General features: G+C 38.6%; 1 protein-coding gene across 1 annotated transcript in view; it reads left to right on the forward strand.

Annotated features, from left to right (window-relative positions):
• The window catches only part of RIT2 (Ras-like without CAAX 2), a 42011-nt gene extending 22647 nt beyond the window's left edge, over nucleotides 1-19364 (forward strand). Inside the window, exons 3-4 of the mRNA XM_010087007.1 lie at nucleotides 17819-18040; nucleotides 19131-19364. Of these exons, the coding sequence (XP_010085309.1) occupies nucleotides 17819-18040; nucleotides 19131-19364 (456 nt within the window). The remainder of the gene's footprint in view (nucleotides 1-17818; nucleotides 18041-19130) is intronic.
• Nucleotides 19365-20362: the final 998 nt, after the last annotated feature.

Below are 20362 nucleotides of genomic sequence, written 5' to 3' on the forward strand. Positions count from 1 at the left end.
GTCTCCAAAGCTGTGAATTTAATTGACTTAGAATTTATTATTATAATGGGCTCAAGAAGTTTTTTATGCATAATAGTCGTACCACAGCTTCAGCAATGATTTGGTTGGGTGACAGAAGGGACATCTTAGTTGCTACTCCATATGTCTGAAAATATCTGTACTTCTGTTGAAGAAGTGGAAGCAACATCTTCTTTGCTCACTCAGGAAGTCTGAGCCTGGTACCTTCAACCCTAAGTTGTCATTAGTACATAATTACTAGGGGAATTATATCTCCACCTGTTTAATATTGTAAGGCTTTATGTATTAGGGACCTCCTGTGTATCCTTTAACATAGTTCACTGGTTAAAGTGTTAAAAAGTAAAATAGTTTCTTCCCAGTGCTGAAGAGAGACGATGAATCAGAGCTTACATGTCCAGCTTTTTTGCTAACGGGAAGAGGAGTAAAATACTACACAGAATTTCTAGTAATAAGTTGTAAAAAACAAGAGGAACAATTTATTCTACTCTGATATTTTTCTATTTGTTTTTGTTACTAGAAACATAAAAGTTTGTGTTGTTGATAAAAAAGATAGACTCAGATATTTAGAATTTCATTCTCTTCCAAACCGCCCACCAAAATCAAAGCATCTATTTTTTTTTTTTGTTGTTAAAACAAGTTTTTTAAAAATCCAATTTCATTTTATCTCAGCATCTTTTAAAATGAAAATAGTGGAGTTCAATCTTCAGTCCCTTTGAAAGATTTGTTTAGGTTCAGGAAAAAAGAAAAAATATCCCTATGTGCTGATCTTTTAAGTAGATGAAACTGTTATGTTTTCCATTTTAAACAAACCCATCTTTTGTCCATTATGTTTACTTTTTAGGAAAAATTCCTAAAAAAATTTTTACATTTTTTTTTGTTTCAATCGTATAAAAAACTAGATCAAAACTTCATTTTTAATTTGTGGAGGTTTTATTGCCAATATTATGGATTTTATCAGAAGTGACCCTTGTAAGTGAAGAAGAGAAATCAGAATAACACAAACAGTGAAAGCTGGTGAGAATGATGGTAGAGAAAGGCTGGAGATTTTTAAGTTTTTTTTCAAGAAGGGACCAAATTGTCCATAATATCAGAAACCCATGGTGTGTAATGACCACGTAATGAAATGTGATATAGAGGTTTTGCAGCAAGTGGAGAACTGTGGCAGTAGCACCACACTGCAGATACATCAGCCCAGGACTTTGTAGTTCCTGGACACAGCTGTTCTACCTCAAGATCCAAGTTTAATTGATACGAGAAGATCTCTGCTTTAAATTTCCCTGTTCTTCCAGTGCAGACTGTCATTGCTGAAACGTGTCTCAGTCTATCTGTACTAGGAAGCTCTTCTGACTTTCTTACACCTTTATTTTTCAAAAAGCTGTCCATTCTAAGTATCCTGGATTTAGCTGCTTGTCTTTGCAGGTGTCTTTGAATTTGTTGCCTCTCTATCTGCACTACACATCTCCAGAATAAATCGAGACCTAATCCAACTCCCATTGAAGTCAACAGCTAAAAGAGCCTTTTTCCTCACAGGAGGCTTAATGTTACTCTAAGGTTCGAACTGAAATCCTGCTGTGACTTCTGTGACTCAGGGTGAAAAATCACAGTACCCAGTCATGCTGCTGCTGATGCACTCTGATGATACCTTGCTGGGTTTTGTGTTGAAGCAGAGATGGTGTTACAACTTCTAAATCACGTAGTGGAAATCTCATTTCTCTCTGGGTGTCCTTGCAGTCATAAATACTTCGTCATCAACTTTGAATAATGACTTTAATCACTTCAGAAGATCAAGGAGCTGAAATTGTAATTCTTCCCCTTTTGGGAAATACGAGAAGTCAATAGAGAAACTGCCTGAAGTTAATGTAATTTGCTTTTGTTCTAGAGAACATGTTTCACCAAATATACTTCTCCTTTCCCTGCTGTACCTATGCACTAATTGAACACTTCAACACTGACCAAATACTGTGATTTATTAATAATTAAAATAGTCCTTCATTGTCAAGTCCAGAGTTAAAAATCCACATCTGATTTCATGCCTGAAACTGAATAAAAATAATTGATATTTTAACTGATAGATAGCCTGGAGCACCAAAAACATATATGGTGCTCCAGAAATACATTTCTGTTTCTTAACTTTCTGAAGTTAAAAGCCATTTAAACAAAGTAAAAACCAGAACCAAGAATAAACTATCAGAATTTGTCATCTGGTTATTGATCTTCCTCTTTACATGCATATGCATAGGCAGTACTAAATATGGCAGATTGCTCCTCTCAGGAAGCAGGCTGATGTCTCTTCAACTGTGGATACATATTTTCTACATCATCAGTTGTCCTCTAATGCTCTTCCAATATTATTTTTCTGCTGAAGGTACAATAAGAGGCACGTTCTTATTGTATGTAGGGCTACTGTAAGTAGAATCCTAGAAGCATAGAATCATTAAGGTTGGAAAAGACCTCAAGGATCATCAAGTCCAACCCAACACCACCTAACTCACTAAACCCTGTCCCTAAGCACCACATCTACACGTTTCTTGAACACCTCCAGGGATGGTGACTCCACCACTTCCCTGGGCAGCCTGTTCCAATGCCTGATCACTCTTGCAGTGAAGAAATTTTTTCTAATATCCAGCATAAACCTCCCCTGGTGCAACTTGAGGCCGTTTCCTATTGTCACATCACTTGTTCCTTTAGAGCAAACCCCAGCACCCACCTCACTGCCCCCTCCTTACAGGTAGTTGTAGAGAGTGATGAGGTCTCCTCTCAGCCTCCTCTTCTCTAGACTAAACAACCCCAGCTCCCTCAGCCGCTCCTCATAAGACCTGTGCTCCAGACCCTTCACCAGCTTCATTGCCCTTCTCTGGACCTGCTCCTGCTCCTCAATGTCCTCCTTGTGGTGAGGGGCCCAAAACTGAACACAGGATTCAAGGTGCGGCCTCACCAGTGCCGAGTACAGGGGCACAATCCTGCCCCAGTCCTGCTGGCCACACTATTGCTGATGCAGGCCAGGATGCCGTTGGCCTTCTTGGCCACCTGGGCACACTGCTGACTCATGTTCAGCGGGCTCTCGACCAGCACCTCCAGGTCCCTCTCTTCTGGGCAGCTTTCCAGCTACTCTCCCCCTAGCCTGTAGCGTTGCAGGGGGTTGTTGTGACCAAAGTGCAGGACCCGGCACTTGGCTTTATTGAACCTCATGCAACTGGCCTCGGCCCATCGCTCCAGCCTGTCCAGATCCCTCTGCAAAGCCTTCCTACCCTCAAGGAGGGCAACACACCTGCTCAATTTGGTATCATCAGCAAACTTACTGAGGGAGCACTCCATCCCCTCATCCAGGTCACTGATAAAGAAGTTAAAGAGGACAGGCCCCAAAACCGATCCCTGGGGAACACCACTGGTGACCGGCCACCACCTGGACTTAACTCCATTCACCACGACTCTGGGCTTGGCCATCCAGCCAGTTTTTTATCCAGCAAAAGGTGTTCCTGTCTAAGTCATGAGCCATCATATGTAGTAAGTAGTTATGCTTCACTGAACTCACTACTCCTGCATTACACCACCAGTTACACCAGCCAGCAGGATAGCATGTCTTTGCTCACCACTGTCAACTTCAGACAGAATAAGGTTATGTTTAACTCAGAGAGTTTCCAGAGCAGGTATTGCTGATGTAGTTACTCGTAGCTGAATGGTCACAAACAGCACTTACTTGAGCAGTTCCTACCAGTTTCAGTGCTTGAAAACGTGACTTGCAGCAAGAAGGAAAGGAACAAAGAAATCGATGATGGTTTTATTTTTCAATAGCACAGCTGAATCTAGAAGACATGTATCCTTAGCCTCACATTTGCTTCTGGAAGAAGCTATCAATGATGCCTTTAGCTCTTCCTTAACTAGAAGTTTTCTTAAACCAAAAGTTTTCTTTTTGTATCTACATTTCAATTAAAACAAAAACAAAAAGCAAATAAAACTAAACAGAGGATAAATGGCAGGGGGTTGGAACTAGATGATTTTTAAGGACCCTTCCAATCCACCCCATTGTATGATTCTAGATGTGAAATTGAGCTTCAGAAGGAATTTTATTTCATTAGCTTTTAATTCTCTAGGCTAGCTACAATTTAGCATGGGGAGTAAATAATAAAACCTGAATGGAAATTTGCAAATACAGTCTATTATCCATGAAGATAGCTTGCACTTCCTTGTTCAGCCATGTCCTTGGAAAACATTTTTTGAGTAACTCTCTCCTGAAATTCACCCATGTGCCTCTCTCTATCCCCTAAGTCTGAGAGAGGTGTTGGGAGGGACACAGTTCTTGGATTTCCTTTTCTAATCCAATGTGTCATAAGCCTCATCTGCTTTTACATATATTTGATTTAAACTGGTGTAAACTCTTTGATTTCCAGGAAACTTGTGTGCACAAATGAAAGGACATTCAGAACTCAAGCCCTTTATTCCATGTTCGGTTCCCGTCACAATTATTCTCAGAAAATGACAACCCCCAACTGCTCCAACTGTGCACAAAAAGCCTCCACACAGAGTTATAGAAACCTTCTGTTCACTCATTTACACTTTCTTTCTCTCTCTTCTAACTTAAAAATATGTTGCTACTTCTGGAGCCCAGTTTGAATTCCTCCTCTTGGAGCATACACGGCAGTTATCTCTCCTACTGTATTTATGAACTCTTGACTGACACAGGAGCTTTTATTCTTGCCCAAGCTTTCTTCCCAATGACACGTTACCCAACCTTCCTGTTTAGACCTCACACCAAACATTAAAAGAGCATCAGACAGAGTTCCCTTCACCAGAAAACAGTCCTGGACAACCTTATGTAGAAAAGGCAAAGTCATTTTCAGACACAAAATAGGCAAATATGCATAAAAATGGGTTTCTGTACCTGTCAGTGAGACAGTACATTTCAGGATTATTGCAACAATTTTTGCTTGTTAAAACGCGAGCTTTTTATGATAAACTCAGTGCACCAGTATATTTCCCAGGTGTGAGTCAGAGACTTGAAAAATTGGTCTTAAAATGTGATGGCATGCCATTTCGGGGAGATTTTCTTTTGTCTGGAGCTGTGTGCACATGAATTTATTTCCAGGCAGACACTTTTCAACCTGACAACAACAGTGCGGTCTGTCGTGAAATCCATCTCTCAAATTGCCAGCAAATCACAGGACATGTTTATCCTGCCAACCTGCAGGACTATGATTTTTGCCCCCTGCTTCAAGCTTTGAAGAGGAACCATATTAGTCCCAAGAGCCCTTCAGCTAAACGCAATTTCTCAGACTGAACGCTATAGCCTGATGACTCACTCAGGGTGTTATCTGAGATCCTTCTGCTTATTATCTAAACATGCTGCTCTAATCCTGAATCAATGGAAGCTGAATTTCAAACTATGCCACTACAGCTTATCTTAAGGAAATGTAAAATGCCTTTTTGTCAGTAATTATATTTTAATGGGCCTTTACAGTGTGTTCTTCTAAGGGAAAAATAATTTTAGCATATTTTCTGCTAGGTACTGTATTGAGTAAATGAAATCCATTTTATTTTTAAAGTATAGTGGTAGCAAACTGAGTAACAGCCATTAACACAGTGTATTAGGTGAAGAATGTTAATTTTATTTTCTTTATATGTTGTTGTTCCACAGGCTGGTGATGGAATACTTAAAAAGACAAACCATAGCACTGAAAATTTGGTAGATTCTCAAGATAAGCTGTTCTGCACTTATACTGTCAAAAAAAAAGAGTATATTGGTTTAGCAACAACAGGCAACTTGCAACTTCCTTTCTCGTCCCTGTCAATGAATGAATCATGGTGCAATAAAGGATGAATCAGTTTGTATTTCTAGGTCTGCATTTAATTTTCTGACAAACAGGAGCAACAACATGTTAGAGGGATCAGGCATTTAGAGTGAACATCAGGGTTTATTGGGTCTAGCGATACTGACTTCCTGCCCCTCACTACCATTCCCCTTCAGTAAAGTAAAGGAAAGTGGTCCCATATTGCAGGTGGAGGAATACTTTCCAATGTTATCTTTTATTTTTCAATAAAATCTTCTTTTTAATCTTGAAATGCTTTCTCTCTCACTGTTCTTTGTCTTTCTTTAACTAATAACTTACAAAAATAGATAAATAACCAGTCGTAGTGCTGAATGTTTGATTAGTAACTTTTCAAATAAAATAAGAAAATACTTCATTGAAAATTGCAGACTGTGTTGTATACATTTTCTTCCCATTACTGAATGGCACTGAAGCCCTTTGAAGTCACCTCCAGCAGAAGTTGGACATGGTTTTAATTGTGTCCTGATTTCTTTTTATGTATACGACTGTCCTAGACAACCTCACTAGGAATTCCATTTTACAGAGATTTGCCTATCAAAAGCTATGTGTTACCAGGCAACTGTATACAGACCAGGGACTCCAGTGGACAGAACATAGTTTTCTACCTATACTAATTTTCACAAAATTCACATCAAAAAATTATTTCTAGGACTAAATTGTTGGCTTACATGCTGAGAAAACCAGCATGTATAACAGCACCGCCTGGTGCCATTTGACTTGACAATAACAAATGACCAAGAGAAAAGTCTTTTGTAGAATGGAGTATTAACGGTTCTCAGGAAAAGTGGGTTGTCCCAAAGAACCATAATTTAATAAAATTTGTTTGTCTTTTATGCTATTCTGTAGCTGTTGGATGTTCTACCAATATATTGAATGGTGGTGTTGCCAGACAAAAACAAAAGAGAAAAAAAAGTTACATAGTTTTGTCTGAATCATCCAGAACTTTGAACTGCAAAGCTCCATTTTTAGGCTGGAAAAGAATAAAAACAAAAGACATCTTCCACAGCTGAAGTTCCAGTAGTTTTGCCCCAGAACCTGGATATGGTTTCTCTTCCCCACCCCCAACCTCCACCCCACCAAAAAAAAAAAAAAAAAAAAAAAAAAAAAAAACCAGAAAAAGTAAACCTTAGCAATTTTTGAACTCCATTGCTTATCACCTCTCCTTTATAATGTCAGGAGTGTTATGGCATCTATCTTCTTTTAAAAGAAGAAATAAAGAGCAAAGTGGAAATTCAAGAGAAAAGCAAAAATATGGAACACTTTCTGTTTTTTTTTTAAATTTGATGTATTTCAGATATGTATTTTTCTTACTTCCATAAACAGAACATTTCATAGCTTGTGTAAATTTTTGTACCTGCTTTTATTTTGTGCCTGATGGCTGAGGAGAATAAATTGTTGCTGCAGGAGTTCCATGTCATTGTCAGAGCAGCAGGATGATGTGAAATAAAGCATGCCAGGGAGAAATCTTTCCTTTTAAAAAGACAAAACCCAAAAGCTTAGCAGTAGCTGCATCTGCTGTACCTGTATAAGAAATGAGATCTTCTCTTACCATGGGGTACCTGATTAATATCTTGAAGCAAGCTGAAAAGTCAGACTCCACTAAGTTTCAGAATTGCAGATGAGTTGTATCCCTGTGTTGGACAGTCTTGGCATATCTCAGAAGCTGCTCAGCATATTTCGGTATCTCTTGATCTAACCTAGACACATGACTAGAGTTTTGGTGCTCCCTCTTTGTCCTCACAGCTTTTTTCTAAAGAAATGAAAACCGTAGTCCTGTTTTATAGGCAGACTTAGAGGTTACGGATCTGAAAATAGAACTTGGTATCATTTCATAGAATCATAGAATGGTTTGGGTTGGGAGGGACCTTAGAGATCATTGAGTTCCAACCCCCCCTGCCATGGGCAGAACACCTCCCACCAGCCCAGGTTGCCCAAAGCCTCATCCAGCCTGGCCTTGAACCCCTCCAGGGATGGGGCATCCACAGCTTCTCTGGGCAACCTGGGCCACTGCCTCACCACCCGCACAGGAAAATATTTCTTCCTAGTCATCTCATGTGCACCAGAAACATTAATGCAAATGTAAAGAATAAAGAACAGTGTGATCTCCTTCATGCTGGAAGTCACAGGGGCATGACAACTTAGTCCTTTTGTGTCATGGAGTCATACCAGATTGTAATATTGTAAGCAATACAAAATCAGTGGAGCTATAGCATAGCTGTTTTGCATTCATACTGGTGATGATCTATGTAGTCCCCAGGGAGCACATCCCTCAGACAAGCACTGAGCTAAATTTCAGTGGCAGAAATGAGCACACAATTTATTAAATGATACAAAAGTCTAAAAAAGACATTCTGCAGGTTATTTGCTTGTTTCTTTTTCTCCCTCCTCAGATTCTTAGCTCAAATTATATCTCTGGTGATGAGTAGAGCACAAGGGAGGGGAGGAAAATACCTAAGTTGTGGAATTTTTAAGGTAAGAACACTTGTTATGGAAGTTATCACAAGAGAATATATATGCAAGGCAGAATATCATTTGCAGTCATTTATCAGAGCAATGAGGTGTCTGACTCCATAGCCTACTGTTTCACTTCTGCAAGGCTGCACAAGCCTCACCAGGGAAGATGACAAGCCTGCAATCCCCATGTAAGCTGACAAAAGCTTATTTGAATCCCTGGCGAGCCCTTGCTTGCAGCTGCAGTCATTACCTCTTCACTAGTGGGTTGTTGTCTTTTTTTTTTTTTTTTTTCCCTCCTCTCTGCTGTTTACTAAAATGTAATTACCAAGCTATTAATTCTTTCCCTTTACCATTTATGATGCATTTGTGATAAAAGGTGAAAATTGGCTTTATTCTTTCTTGCATACCAATGAGGAGTGGGGGAACAGTATTATATGGTGCACAATAAACTAAATGCAGTTGGGGGTTTTAGAGGTGGTTAACAACGAAGATTGCTTCAGTGCCTGCATTTAGGAGAACATTACTAAGGTGTTTATCCCTATGAGAGAAACCATTAGCATTAATATGAAAGAAAAAGACAGTTCTCTGAGTTAGGGAATGTAGCACTGAGGCATTTTTGCTGGCATTGAGGAGAATCGATAGGGTGATTTCATCCGTGTTCGGGGTGAATGAAAAGTAGACATCATCTCCCAGGTGATGGACTGCATCTTTTCATTACTGCATATGACAAACCATCTTTAGAAGAGCAGGATTAATAAAGTTAACAAAAGCACAGTTGCAGCAAAACAGCAGATATATTTTCAGCTGAAGGCAGGAGGGCAATTAGAGTGGGAACATTGGGAACATCAGTGCAGAGAAGCTGGAGGGTGGGTCTGAGTGCCAGTGTAGGTTATTTAGTGGTTCCTGAGTAAGAAAGAATGGTCACAGTGTGAAGCTGTTTTTTTGAAGTTCTGACTTGTTTTATTGGAAGTTGTTCTCATTTGTCTTTTTTTCCTTTTTTATTTTTCTTTGCCTTTTTTTTTTTTTTAAACAAGCTGATGTGGTTCAATCTTACTTTATAAGCCAGCCATGATGCAGAACAGTTTGTGATTACAGAGCAGCAAGTGGATAGAAAATGTTCTGTTGTTAGCAAACAGGGCAGTGCAATAGTGATCCATCAGAGTCCACACCTGTCTTTCATGAGACTTAACCCTGCATGGTCTGTGACAGTGAGCAATACCGGATATGATGGGGAGAAGTATCATAGCTGAAAGTGAACAGGAGCCTGAATCTTTAAGCCCAACTATGGGAAACGACATGAATTCACAAGTGATGAACACAGATTGTGTCCCACAATGATTTAAAGAAGTCAGTAATCAAACTAACCTCACAAACTGCTGATTTTCAGAAAAGGTGAAAATTTAGACATACCACTTCAAAGTCTCAGACTCATCTGAATGAAGATGAGACTAATGTCCTCACGAATTAACCTGATATAGAGACTCAGATTAAGAAATGAAAGTCTTTATTTTTAATTAATTCGCTCTTTATACTCAGGACTTTAGAGGCTCATAAAGTCTCTTGAGTCATCAGAGATCAAAGATAGATACATTAACCAGTGCAAAGGAATCCATCTCTTTCCATTCAAATAAATTAGTCTTCAGAAATTCCTGAACTGAGGTCTAGCGTAAGACCAGCTCCTGTCTGGGACTGGAGACCTGTTTCTATAGGGGAGCAGGTTGATGCTGAAGAACATAAGCATGGGGGAAGGTGTCTCATTGTACTTGGTGGGTGAGGGCAAGGTTTACTTTTAGATCTCTGTGTGGTAACCCAGAACACCCAGAGTAATGCTTTGAAAAGTTCAATTAAACAACAATTTTATTGGAAAAAATAAATATAGCAGGATTACAAGAGACAAATATGTTAGCAAAGAAAACTTAAAAGAGTTCTACCTCCTACTGACAACACCAAAAAAAAGAAGAGAGAAAGGAAGATTTCAGAAAGATTGGAGTCTTTTACAACCAAGATGTTTGAGACAAACTGTTGCCTTTCATCCCTTCTGGGGGCCTTTGACAGGCAGTTGCAGTCTTTCATAACAAACCACTTTCCCTTTTCATTCCTTACAGAAGGGTAGGAGAGGGAAAATGTTTTAGGAAGCTTTTGGACAAAATTTTGAAAAAGTTAGGGATGTAAGACTATGTTTGCATTTTATGTTCAGTGCAAGTCTAGTCATGTTTCTTAAATTGCCAACCATCCATTCAGTGGACTGACTCAGTTTGGAGCATCTTCTTGTCCATAGAGAGGGTCTTGAGGCGCTCCCTGTCATTCAATCTACCTGGGTGAGCTTATCTCTTTCATTTCCAGAGTGTACACTGATACCCAGGATACCCTGAAAATTATCAGTTAAGAAGTAATGCTACTCTTTGTCACAAAAGTGAAAGTCATACCTGTGTCTTCCAGCAAAGATCACCTGTTTCTTCCTGCCTGTTTCCCTTTCCAGGTAAATAAATTATCTTAAACAGGGGGAGGCATGGCCAGATAAATGAGCACTGATTTCAACACGGTTGATGTAGTTGCTGCTGGTTGTCTTCTAAATTATGGGTTAATCTCGGTATCTGTCTCAGCTTTTTACTTGTACGTTCCCAGAGTTAAGCAAAGGCTAGTGATTTTGTTCAATGTGGAGTTCATAAGATTGCCTTGGAAGGCTGTCAGATTAAGTTCAGAAAGACATTAGTCTGGTAGGAACATGTACTGCATCTTTTATGTTATATTTATACTGTTCCCATCATCAGTGATGTGCATTTTGTCCCCAGTACAAATTCACAGAAGGAAAAGGATATTGCTGTTTTATAACTGAAGCAAGGATTTCTTCCTGTAATTATAAGGCGTGAGACACTGACTGATCATTAATCAAGGAACTGATTATAATAATAATCCACTTCCACTGCAGGCTTATGGGCTAATTCTCATTTATACTAATCCCATTTTGAATTGCTCCTGGATCATTATTAGAGCAGGCAAAAAGGGTTGCGAGAGAGTGGCTTGATGTACAACCAGAACAGTGTAGAGACTTGACGCAGAGGAAAATCAATCCTTGCCCTCCAATACTTAAGCCAGAGCCCCTGCATTTTCTTTGCTTTGTGTCTGAGATGTTATTCAGTTCCCTTCCTTCCTCACAGTGGTGTAGCAGATGGTTTAGGCTGGCACAGGTGGCCGAGTACCACCTGCTGCAAACTTTTTTGTCTCTTTTGCTGTATAACTCCTTTTGTTGCTGTTTGCAAAGGAAATAGGAGGGAAGCAAGAGGAGAGTGTGAAATGGTGCTGATACTGTTCAGTGCTTTCTTGTTTTCTGCTCTATTGTTGCTGGGAACCTATAGCTAGTGCATGCTGGAACCCAGCAAACAAAGGTAACAGGTTTGAAACTCTGATTTCTGTGATAAAAAGATGTATCTGTTTGTTATCTCCTCATGGAATTTAAACCATGCTGGGGGATAGCATTTCCCACTGCTGAGTGCTGTGAAGGGAAGAATTGTCTCTCTATTGGCTTTAGGCACTAGACGATACTTTCTCTTGACTTTTTTAACTTTGTTGGAAATAAAAAAAACCTTGTAGAAACAAAATAAAAAACATAAAATGAAGAGGAAGAAAAGAGGAAGATGAAGGATATGGCTGGGCTAGGGCTGTGGCTGACATTGTGGATCTCAGAGGCTGGCACTGGCATTTCGTCTCTTTTGAGGTAGTGAGAGAGGTAAAAAGGAAAGTCATCCCTGGTATCTCAAACACTTCTCTAAGGATAGATTGAATTACTCTCTGTAGTTGATCATGTTTTTCAAGGCCAGGCTGGATGAGGCTTTGAGCAACCTGGGCTAGTGGGAGGTGTCCCTGCCCATGGCAGGGGGGTTGGAACTCAACGGTCTTTAAGGTCCCTTCCAACCCAAACCATTCTCTGATTATGTCTCTCTCCTGACTGTAGAGACTTGAAGACTAATGTAGATTAGGTGACTACCGCTTCAGTGCCAGAAACTGTATGGAACAAGTCCTGTCCTTTGCATCTAGATTAGTAGCAGTATTATGGAGGTTATGAGATATAATTTCCACCCAACATCCTGTTTGGATACTTTCTCATTTGAAGTGTAACTGCTGCAGGTTTCTCCCTGCTTGATTTTACAAATAAGCTTTTAAAAGCTGCTTGCTTTAACACCCTCACCCCCTGACAATATATGTTCACATATTTTGTTTATGTTGTGTGGTTTTTACTTTTGATTCTCTCACTATTTGAAATCTTTTTTTTATCCACTAATTTCCCGTGGCCTTTTTGTTGATTTTACCTTTGTTTGTTCATTGTCATAGATGAATAGTATCCTGCCTAGTTCCAAGAATATATCCCTCCCTCCTCCAGTGTTCGCTAGAAATATATAAAAAAAATAAAAAAAAACCAAACCCTTCATAATAAGAATGACCCCTGTGGTAATCAGGGAGACAGCTTTGATTAAAAACATCTGTTAGCAGATTCCTGGTTCTAAAGTCAAGCAGAACATAAGATGAGAAGATATAGAAAGTGGCATTTCTCAAACTGTGAGGCTGGCCTCCCTGGGGAGACTCTGACCTCTTCCAGAGATACAAGCCAAAATCACAAAAAAAGAACAGACATCAAACTGTGTGGAGTGTGTGTGTGTGTAGTTTGAAAAAACATGACACCTTTATTTCTGGGATGCTTCATCTTTAAATTTCTAAGCACTACGCTTCTGAGGAGTGTGAAGGACCGCACTTCTAAGCATTGTACTGTGCTTAGCCCTCAAACACATCATCATAGAACGAAAAAGAAGGGACAGATATGGTGACCCCCTGCTCATTGCCTCTTTCATTTTTTTTTTTTTTTTCCTGGTTAATTCTTCTCTTACCCTCCTTTTCCTCTCCAGCATTGTTAGCAAAGAGTAAAGAGCAAGGCTTGGGTTCAGTGAAATTTGGGATGCACCTTCCTAGATTCTTCCAGTCAGCAAGGTAGGGTTGACCTGAGCTGAACATTAAATCCACACTATTATGTTTGATAGCAACCCATAAACTAATCCTTCCTAAGGATCTGTGTATCTAAGTGCAGTCTATCTGACTTTGCTGCTCAACACCTTTATTTCCTTTTCTGGAGACATTAAGATACTGATCCTATTTGGAAAGGATTCTAATCTCTAATTAAAAAAAAAAAAAAAAAAGGAAATCATACACATCCTATTTATATTTATATGAAAACAATATAAATTTTAAAACTAATTAAAAATACTGCTCTTTATGAAAAACTTTCTCATTATGAAAACTGTCATAAAAGAGTATAAATCAAGATGACAGAGAAAAAACAGAGGATCAGTATTTTCTTCTTTGCTAAATTATTCTCTTAAAAGTTAACAGAAAAAACCAAATATTTACAGAAGGATGAAATGTGGAACCAGAGACAGTCTCCCAAGGATCAGTATGGAAGAATCTCTTCGCCAGCAATGGATTGGATTATGAATGCCGAAGTGTTGATAGAGTTGAAACTTTTGAGAGATATAAAAGGCAATGAAATAGGTTTCTACAGGTACACTTGGCAACTAAATGAAGACCACGAAAAATGTGGGACTGATGCTGAAAGGAGTGAGTGGCCTAATGATCAGGAACACAGAAAAGACTAATATTCTCAACAACAGGTAGATTTATACAAAATCATGAGGATTAGTATCAGGTTTTCTCTGCATTCAATTACAACAGAAAAGGAAAAGGAAAAAGTTATGCTGCCTTCTTTCAACTTTTAGAAAAGTTTTATTTTGTTTCTATCCAGACTTGATGCTTGTTCTCAAGTACAATATCTCTCCCAAGAAGAACGGTGATTTTGTTTCAAAAGATTTCTTATCACACTTTTCAGTTAAGTCTTAGTCATAATACACAAGAGAGTATTAGAGACTGATGTCAAGCTGCAAAGTGCTATAAGCGTGACAAGTCTTCACTTTAATTCTCAGAATTGATTTCCTTTTGAGGAGGTGTGATTTCCTTCTGTCTCTACCCCTTGGCATTTACTGACTAGGGAATGTTTCATATTTTCCCCCTATTGAGTAGCAAATGGCATCTAGTACTATTCCTGAATAATTTTTTTAAATGCTACTTTAACAGCAGGAAGCAATTAAAGAAGATATTAGTGAACCAGCTGCACAGATACACTGCTACTTATTTTATAAGACAACCAGGCAAAATATAAAAATAAAACCACTGAAAATCAGTAAAACCTTTGAATCTGCCCTCATCTATCTCTGAACATCCACAAAACCCAGGTGAACTTGGATTTTGATTCTGCTTGCTGTAAGGATACATGTAAACTCTGAAATTTCAAGTAGGACTTGAACTAAAAAATGAACAAAGAGGTTTAATTACATCTTAGTCCTTCGTCTTATCTACATAACATACATATATTTTTGCATTATAGTACATTTATTGGAAACTGTATTTATTCTTTTTTCTTAGTATATATTTATATGTTGGGGTTCTTGGTGAACAGAGGCAAAACCCCACTTTTTTGAAATCCAGGAATAGGTTTATTTGTGTTTGACCTTGGAGTCCTTGACTCTGTAATGAGCACCTCTGCCAAGAGGAAAAAGCTGCGAAGTGAAAGTCAACATCAAAAAATCAGAATGGAAATTACTGAGTTAACAACAGAGAACCAAGTGAATGTCTCCAATCCAGTTTCTTAGAATAATTAATGCCTCTGAAAATGGATCACTGCAAGCATGACATTAAAGTATTTTGGCTGTTTAGTCTAATACATCAGCAGCAACACCATGTCATAATAAAAAATTGCAGAAGTAAATTAATTCAGACCCTTAAAGTCATAATTATGCCTGGGCATGAACCAGAATACATAGGTAAATGACTCCAACTCAAGAATGGCAGTGCCTAAAAGCTGTCCCTTTGTAATGATTCACGATGTGTAAAATTAGGAACTCAGAGCCTCCTGGCAGTCAAGAAAAGTCATTAAACATTCGTGGGGAGTGATCCTGGGAGTCCTCGTGCTGCAGAAAGTTACTTGCTGTAACTTAGAGATATGTGACCTAATTCCTTCTTAGTTTGCTCTAAATGGTTACAAATGAGTGTACGAAGTCCTGAGCACTTCCTGGAGGTGGATCATCTCACTAAGCAGAGCTCATTCTTCGTAAAAGGCTGTGCTGAATAATCATACAGTGTTACAGTAGTTGATTTACAAAAGCTCTAACTCAGGAAAACAGGTCATCTGGGCTCGGATTTAAGTTCTAAACCAATGCCTGCTTTGGTGGTTGGCAACCCTGTCCACAGCAGGGGGGTTGAAACTAGATGATCTTTAAGGTCCTTTTCAACCCAGGCCGTTCTACTAAAACATCTACTTTTAGTTGTCTACATGGGAGCTAAAGGCTCCATTTAGTTGTATAAATATTCGGTTCATTCTAAAACCAAAAACAGACAAACAAAAAATAGATAACTAGAAAACTAAATGCATAATTATTTTTCATCAGGAGAAGCAATTTATAGTCCATTAAATGCCTTGACTAGCTTATCATTATCTATAACAGGAGCTTTTAGAGTGGCCTGCAGCTACACATAGGCAGCTGAATTCAGGAGTCTTAATCTGCAAGTTTAACTCTACATGAGGTTTCCACTTGCTCAGCCTGAAGGGATCCTGGCCTTGATCAGCTCCTGCAACAGAGACTAACCTACTAATCATGGTGCAACACAGTTCCAGGTGATTGATGCAAAGCAAAGAAAATCAAGGTCAGAGGGAAGCAGGGTGGAAAGACCCTTGTTCTGGTAGAAAAGACTGGGATCTGAGGGTGAGTAAGGGACAGAGAGCATGACTCTATGTTTAGTCACTAATACCTGCTGTGTGTAACTTGGAGCCCTTGGGTATGGTCTCCAGTTTGGTATTGCATTGTTTATTAATCCAGTGGCTATCTAATGCAGGTGGCAGGCAAAGATCTGGCAACAGAAACACATCTCCCTTCATTGTCTCACCTGAACCAGCAAAATGTAGAATCCTTTCTGTTTGACGTCTTCTGTGTTTCTCCCAACCATTGTCCTACTTCTTACACATCCGGTTTCAAGAGGATAGGATAGAATACAGCCTGATCCGATCTATGCTGTAGTTAATATACTCTCCTGGGATGCCAGTGGTGATATTCTGAGTAAATCTCAAAGCAGAATCCTACCTTTAAATTGCCTATTAGTCTGCTATTTTGGAGCTTAGTCTATGAACTTTTTCCTGTAGCAGGTGAAATATTTTGAATGATATATGAGAAAGCCCTTGGGTAAAAGATACATCATGAATAAATGATAATGGTCAACATGAAAGCCTAGTCACAGGAAGTATTATCAATCAACATGAGTGACTATTGAGAGAGATTTAAGGCTGAGACTTTTAAAAGAGCATAAGCAATCCATTTCCCTTCAATTTTCAGCAAGAATAGAGGAGATATATATATAACCTAAACAGTTTTAAAAATCCTAGCCTAAATTCTCAACAGAATAAAAAATACAGGACTTGATATTGCATCCTGTTGCTCATAGAAATGGGCCAATGTTGATATGTGTATTCCTTGCTTTATCAGACCTTCCTGCATCTTAATATCTCTGGAGAACTGATTCTGTCAGGAGGATTCTGATCCTGACCGACTGTTGCCATGGTATTGGGTTATTCTGGGCTGTGATCAAGAAGAGCAAACAAACTTGAAAAAGAAACTAGCTTTAAACCATATTCTCAAACCACAGTGCCTTAGACTAGGTTTTGAAAACTAAATCTTTATTTTTGTACAATATGACACTTATTAAATAGTACCAGAAAAACATACTGATAACCAGAAGCATTGCTGTGACAATAAATACATACAGAAATAGAGGAGAATGTAGGAGGAGAAAATTTGGCCAATTCTCACACTCTTTGAAATAGTTCATGTTCATTTAATAGTATTATCCTGCACTGAACTGAAACCCCCAGCTTCCCTGAGAGCATTTGAAAGGGCAGAACTTTTTGCAGATTATATTCCTGTTTTATTAGGTGCTTTTCCAAAGCTGGTGGGAATCAGTGAATGTCTTTTTTGATATTACTGAGGTTTTGAATTGAGTGCATAATAAGGAGTTTATACCTGTCTCCTATCCCTAGATAGTAATATAGCTCTTCGTTTACACCTATTAGTGTTCATTCAATTGCAGCTCATCTATGTGTTCTGAAAGTGCTGCAGAAGTTTCTAGAAATAAACAAGACAGTACTTTCAGTATGTAGATACTGGCATAATAAGTTCGTACTCTTAGCGGACAGATCTTCCTTGATGGGAAAAGGAAAAAAAAAATGTTCCTAAGATAAATCCTGGTAGTGTATTATCCAGAATGATGACCCCGGAATAGTGCCCAAGTTTCAGCAAGAAGTATTTAAGAGAGTAAAAAAAAAGCCAATATGAAATTACGAAGGGAATGGGGGAAGTTTTCAGCAAGATCATTATTTACAGATGGATAATTTTGTCTGCCGAATTACTGAGCATGTTCTTTCTATTCCACAGGCAGAATTCACAGCCATGAGGGACCAATACATGAGGGGCGGAGAAGGCTTCATTATCTGCTATTCCATCACAGACCGCCAATCTTTTCAAGAAGCTGCTGAATTTAAGGAACTCATTTATCGTGTCCGGCACACCTATGACATCCCCTTGGTGCTGGTGGGAAACAAAATAGATCTTGAAGAATTTAGACAGGTAAGCAAATCCTCTGCTGTTTCTGGTTTGGTTTTCCTCGATTGCCTCAAGGATTTCTGTAGCATATGTTGTACAGTACTTCTGAGAATCATTAGCACAAGATAAGGTTTAATCAAAGAGCAACACACAAGGGCTGGTAATAAATTAAGGACTTAGCAGTACTTTTCATTAATATGTTATGGATCTTAAAGTAGCCTTGGCCAATCACATCCATAGGTTTTTTTGTTTTACTTGAAAAGTAAAACTATTTTTGTTGCAATTTATATATATTTTTTCGACATGGAAAAAGATTCAGTCAGAATCTTCATGGCAAAAAAAAAACCTGTTTTCTTTGAAAGTTACCAGCTATTAAACATAGATCTTATTTTTTTTAATAAATGTACTAGATTTAATTAAAGGTTTCTCCAGCTCAGACTGAAAAATATTCTATTACACTAGACAAATCCATATGACATTTTCTTTGCCTGAAAAGCCAGTGTCTGTGTTATCAGAGAGTTCAGACAAGATATGGACACACGAAACTTGAATTCACTTTGATTTGTGTACAAAAATTTGAGCCACCACCACTCATAGAGCAATAGATTTCTTTGACTATGAGGGTATTGACTGTGGCTCTGTCAAAGTCTTTAGTAATCTTTGCTCACTCTTTTCCTCTTACTTCCTCTCCTCTTACTTCCTCTCCACTTCCTCCTTGTTATTTGTATATTTGTGTGTGTGCAAGGGAATAAGTTAGAGAGAGACCATCATAGAAATGCCTTGATTGTGACCTGTCATTGAATGGAAAATATCCTTACTGTTAAGCAGAAACTTTGAAAAGGGGAAAAAAAAAGAGACTTCCCTATATGGAAATCTTAAGAGGCTCTTTATACACACTACAATTGCTTTCAATTGCCTGACTTCTGTGCAGACATATGTAACAGTTAAATAAAATGGTGGTTTTCAGTTCATTAGCATCTGTGCTCACATGATACTGTCTTCTCTTTTCCACTTATCTTGTCACTCTTCTTCCCATTTCTTTGTCTTCTTTCTTCTACCTGAAGAGAATCCAAGGCAGTGTTAAGCCTGAAATTAGTCCTGAAGATCTAATGATGTACATTTAAAACTTCGCATGTGTTCCCAGATCATTGACTTTCTCCCTAAATCAGACTGTGACAAAACCTTAATGGTGATAATCCAGTTGCAGTTTAACACACAGCTTGAAACTTCAAACAACAGTGCCATGTGCAACATGGAGTACAATCTGTGCAGCTTCTGGGGTACTTACATACCAGATGGGGGAGGGATGTGGATTCAGTTGTTCTGCCGAGTGAACAGGACATTGCACCTGATCCCGACAGAAATAGCATATGATTGATCACCTACAGTTACCTATAGATGAGGTTTCCGGGAATGTTCTAGGCAGTAAGTGATGAAGACTCTTGAAACAGAGTTATATTTAACACTACCTCTTCCTGATTTTATGTTTTGTTGGGCATTAATATCTTAATCACTGTTAATGCATATTAAAATATATATGCCTGATTTAATTGTTTTACATGCTCCTTGATGATCTTGCCTGGTCTCCAAAAAAAAAATAAAAAATCAGTGCACATCGGATATTGCAAATAGCATTCAAGATTAAAGGGCGTAGGGAGGCTTTTAGGAATTAGAAATTATGCCTTTGAGATGTGACAGACAAAAAAAATGTTTTTTTCAGAGTCAAGGTTGTTTCTGAAGATCCTGCCTGAATGTAAATCAAGGCAGTTACAAATCATGGTCTTAATTGGGGTTTTTTTTGTTGTTGTTTTTGTTTTTGTTTTTTTTTTTTTTTTTTTTAACATTTCAGTGAGGCAGGGTTTAGGTCTTTAGAACCTCTTCCTCCATAAACCCTCTACAACTGTTAACAAACACAGCAATGTCAGAAGGGTTTTCTCAAATATTCTGCAATCCAGAGTCTGAGACATGGGACACCCTTAAGTCAAAGACTAGTAACATAATACAGTGCAGATCAGCTCTGTTGAATAAACCACATGAATGTCTACCTCTACATGAGCAAGTAGCATGAGTCAGCAGCAGTAGGACCTTAGAACAAAACAGTTTATTCTGAAGTCCACATTTTGGGAATTTGTTTCTAACTTTGGACAAGCTTTACTCCAGGGCCATTGTCTCCAGAATTAGCTGATGCTGAGGTGTAGAAATTGTGCTCTGGGCGCGTATCTTCACTTAAATTTCATCCATATTACAGGTGATGCTCTCAGAGAGCACTCCACAATTCAAAGCAAAGCATGGTTAAATGGAGGTGATTAGGAGATAGTGTTCAGGGTGCCTCTCTGACCTCAACTAAAGCACTAATGCCTGGGAGGTCATCTCTGT

Source organism: Pterocles gutturalis, unplaced genomic scaffold (assembly GCF_000699245.1).
Source record: "Pterocles gutturalis isolate BGI_N339 unplaced genomic scaffold, ASM69924v1 scaffold11901, whole genome shotgun sequence".
Taxonomy (NCBI): Eukaryota; Metazoa; Chordata; class Aves; order Pterocliformes; family Pteroclidae; genus Pterocles; species Pterocles gutturalis.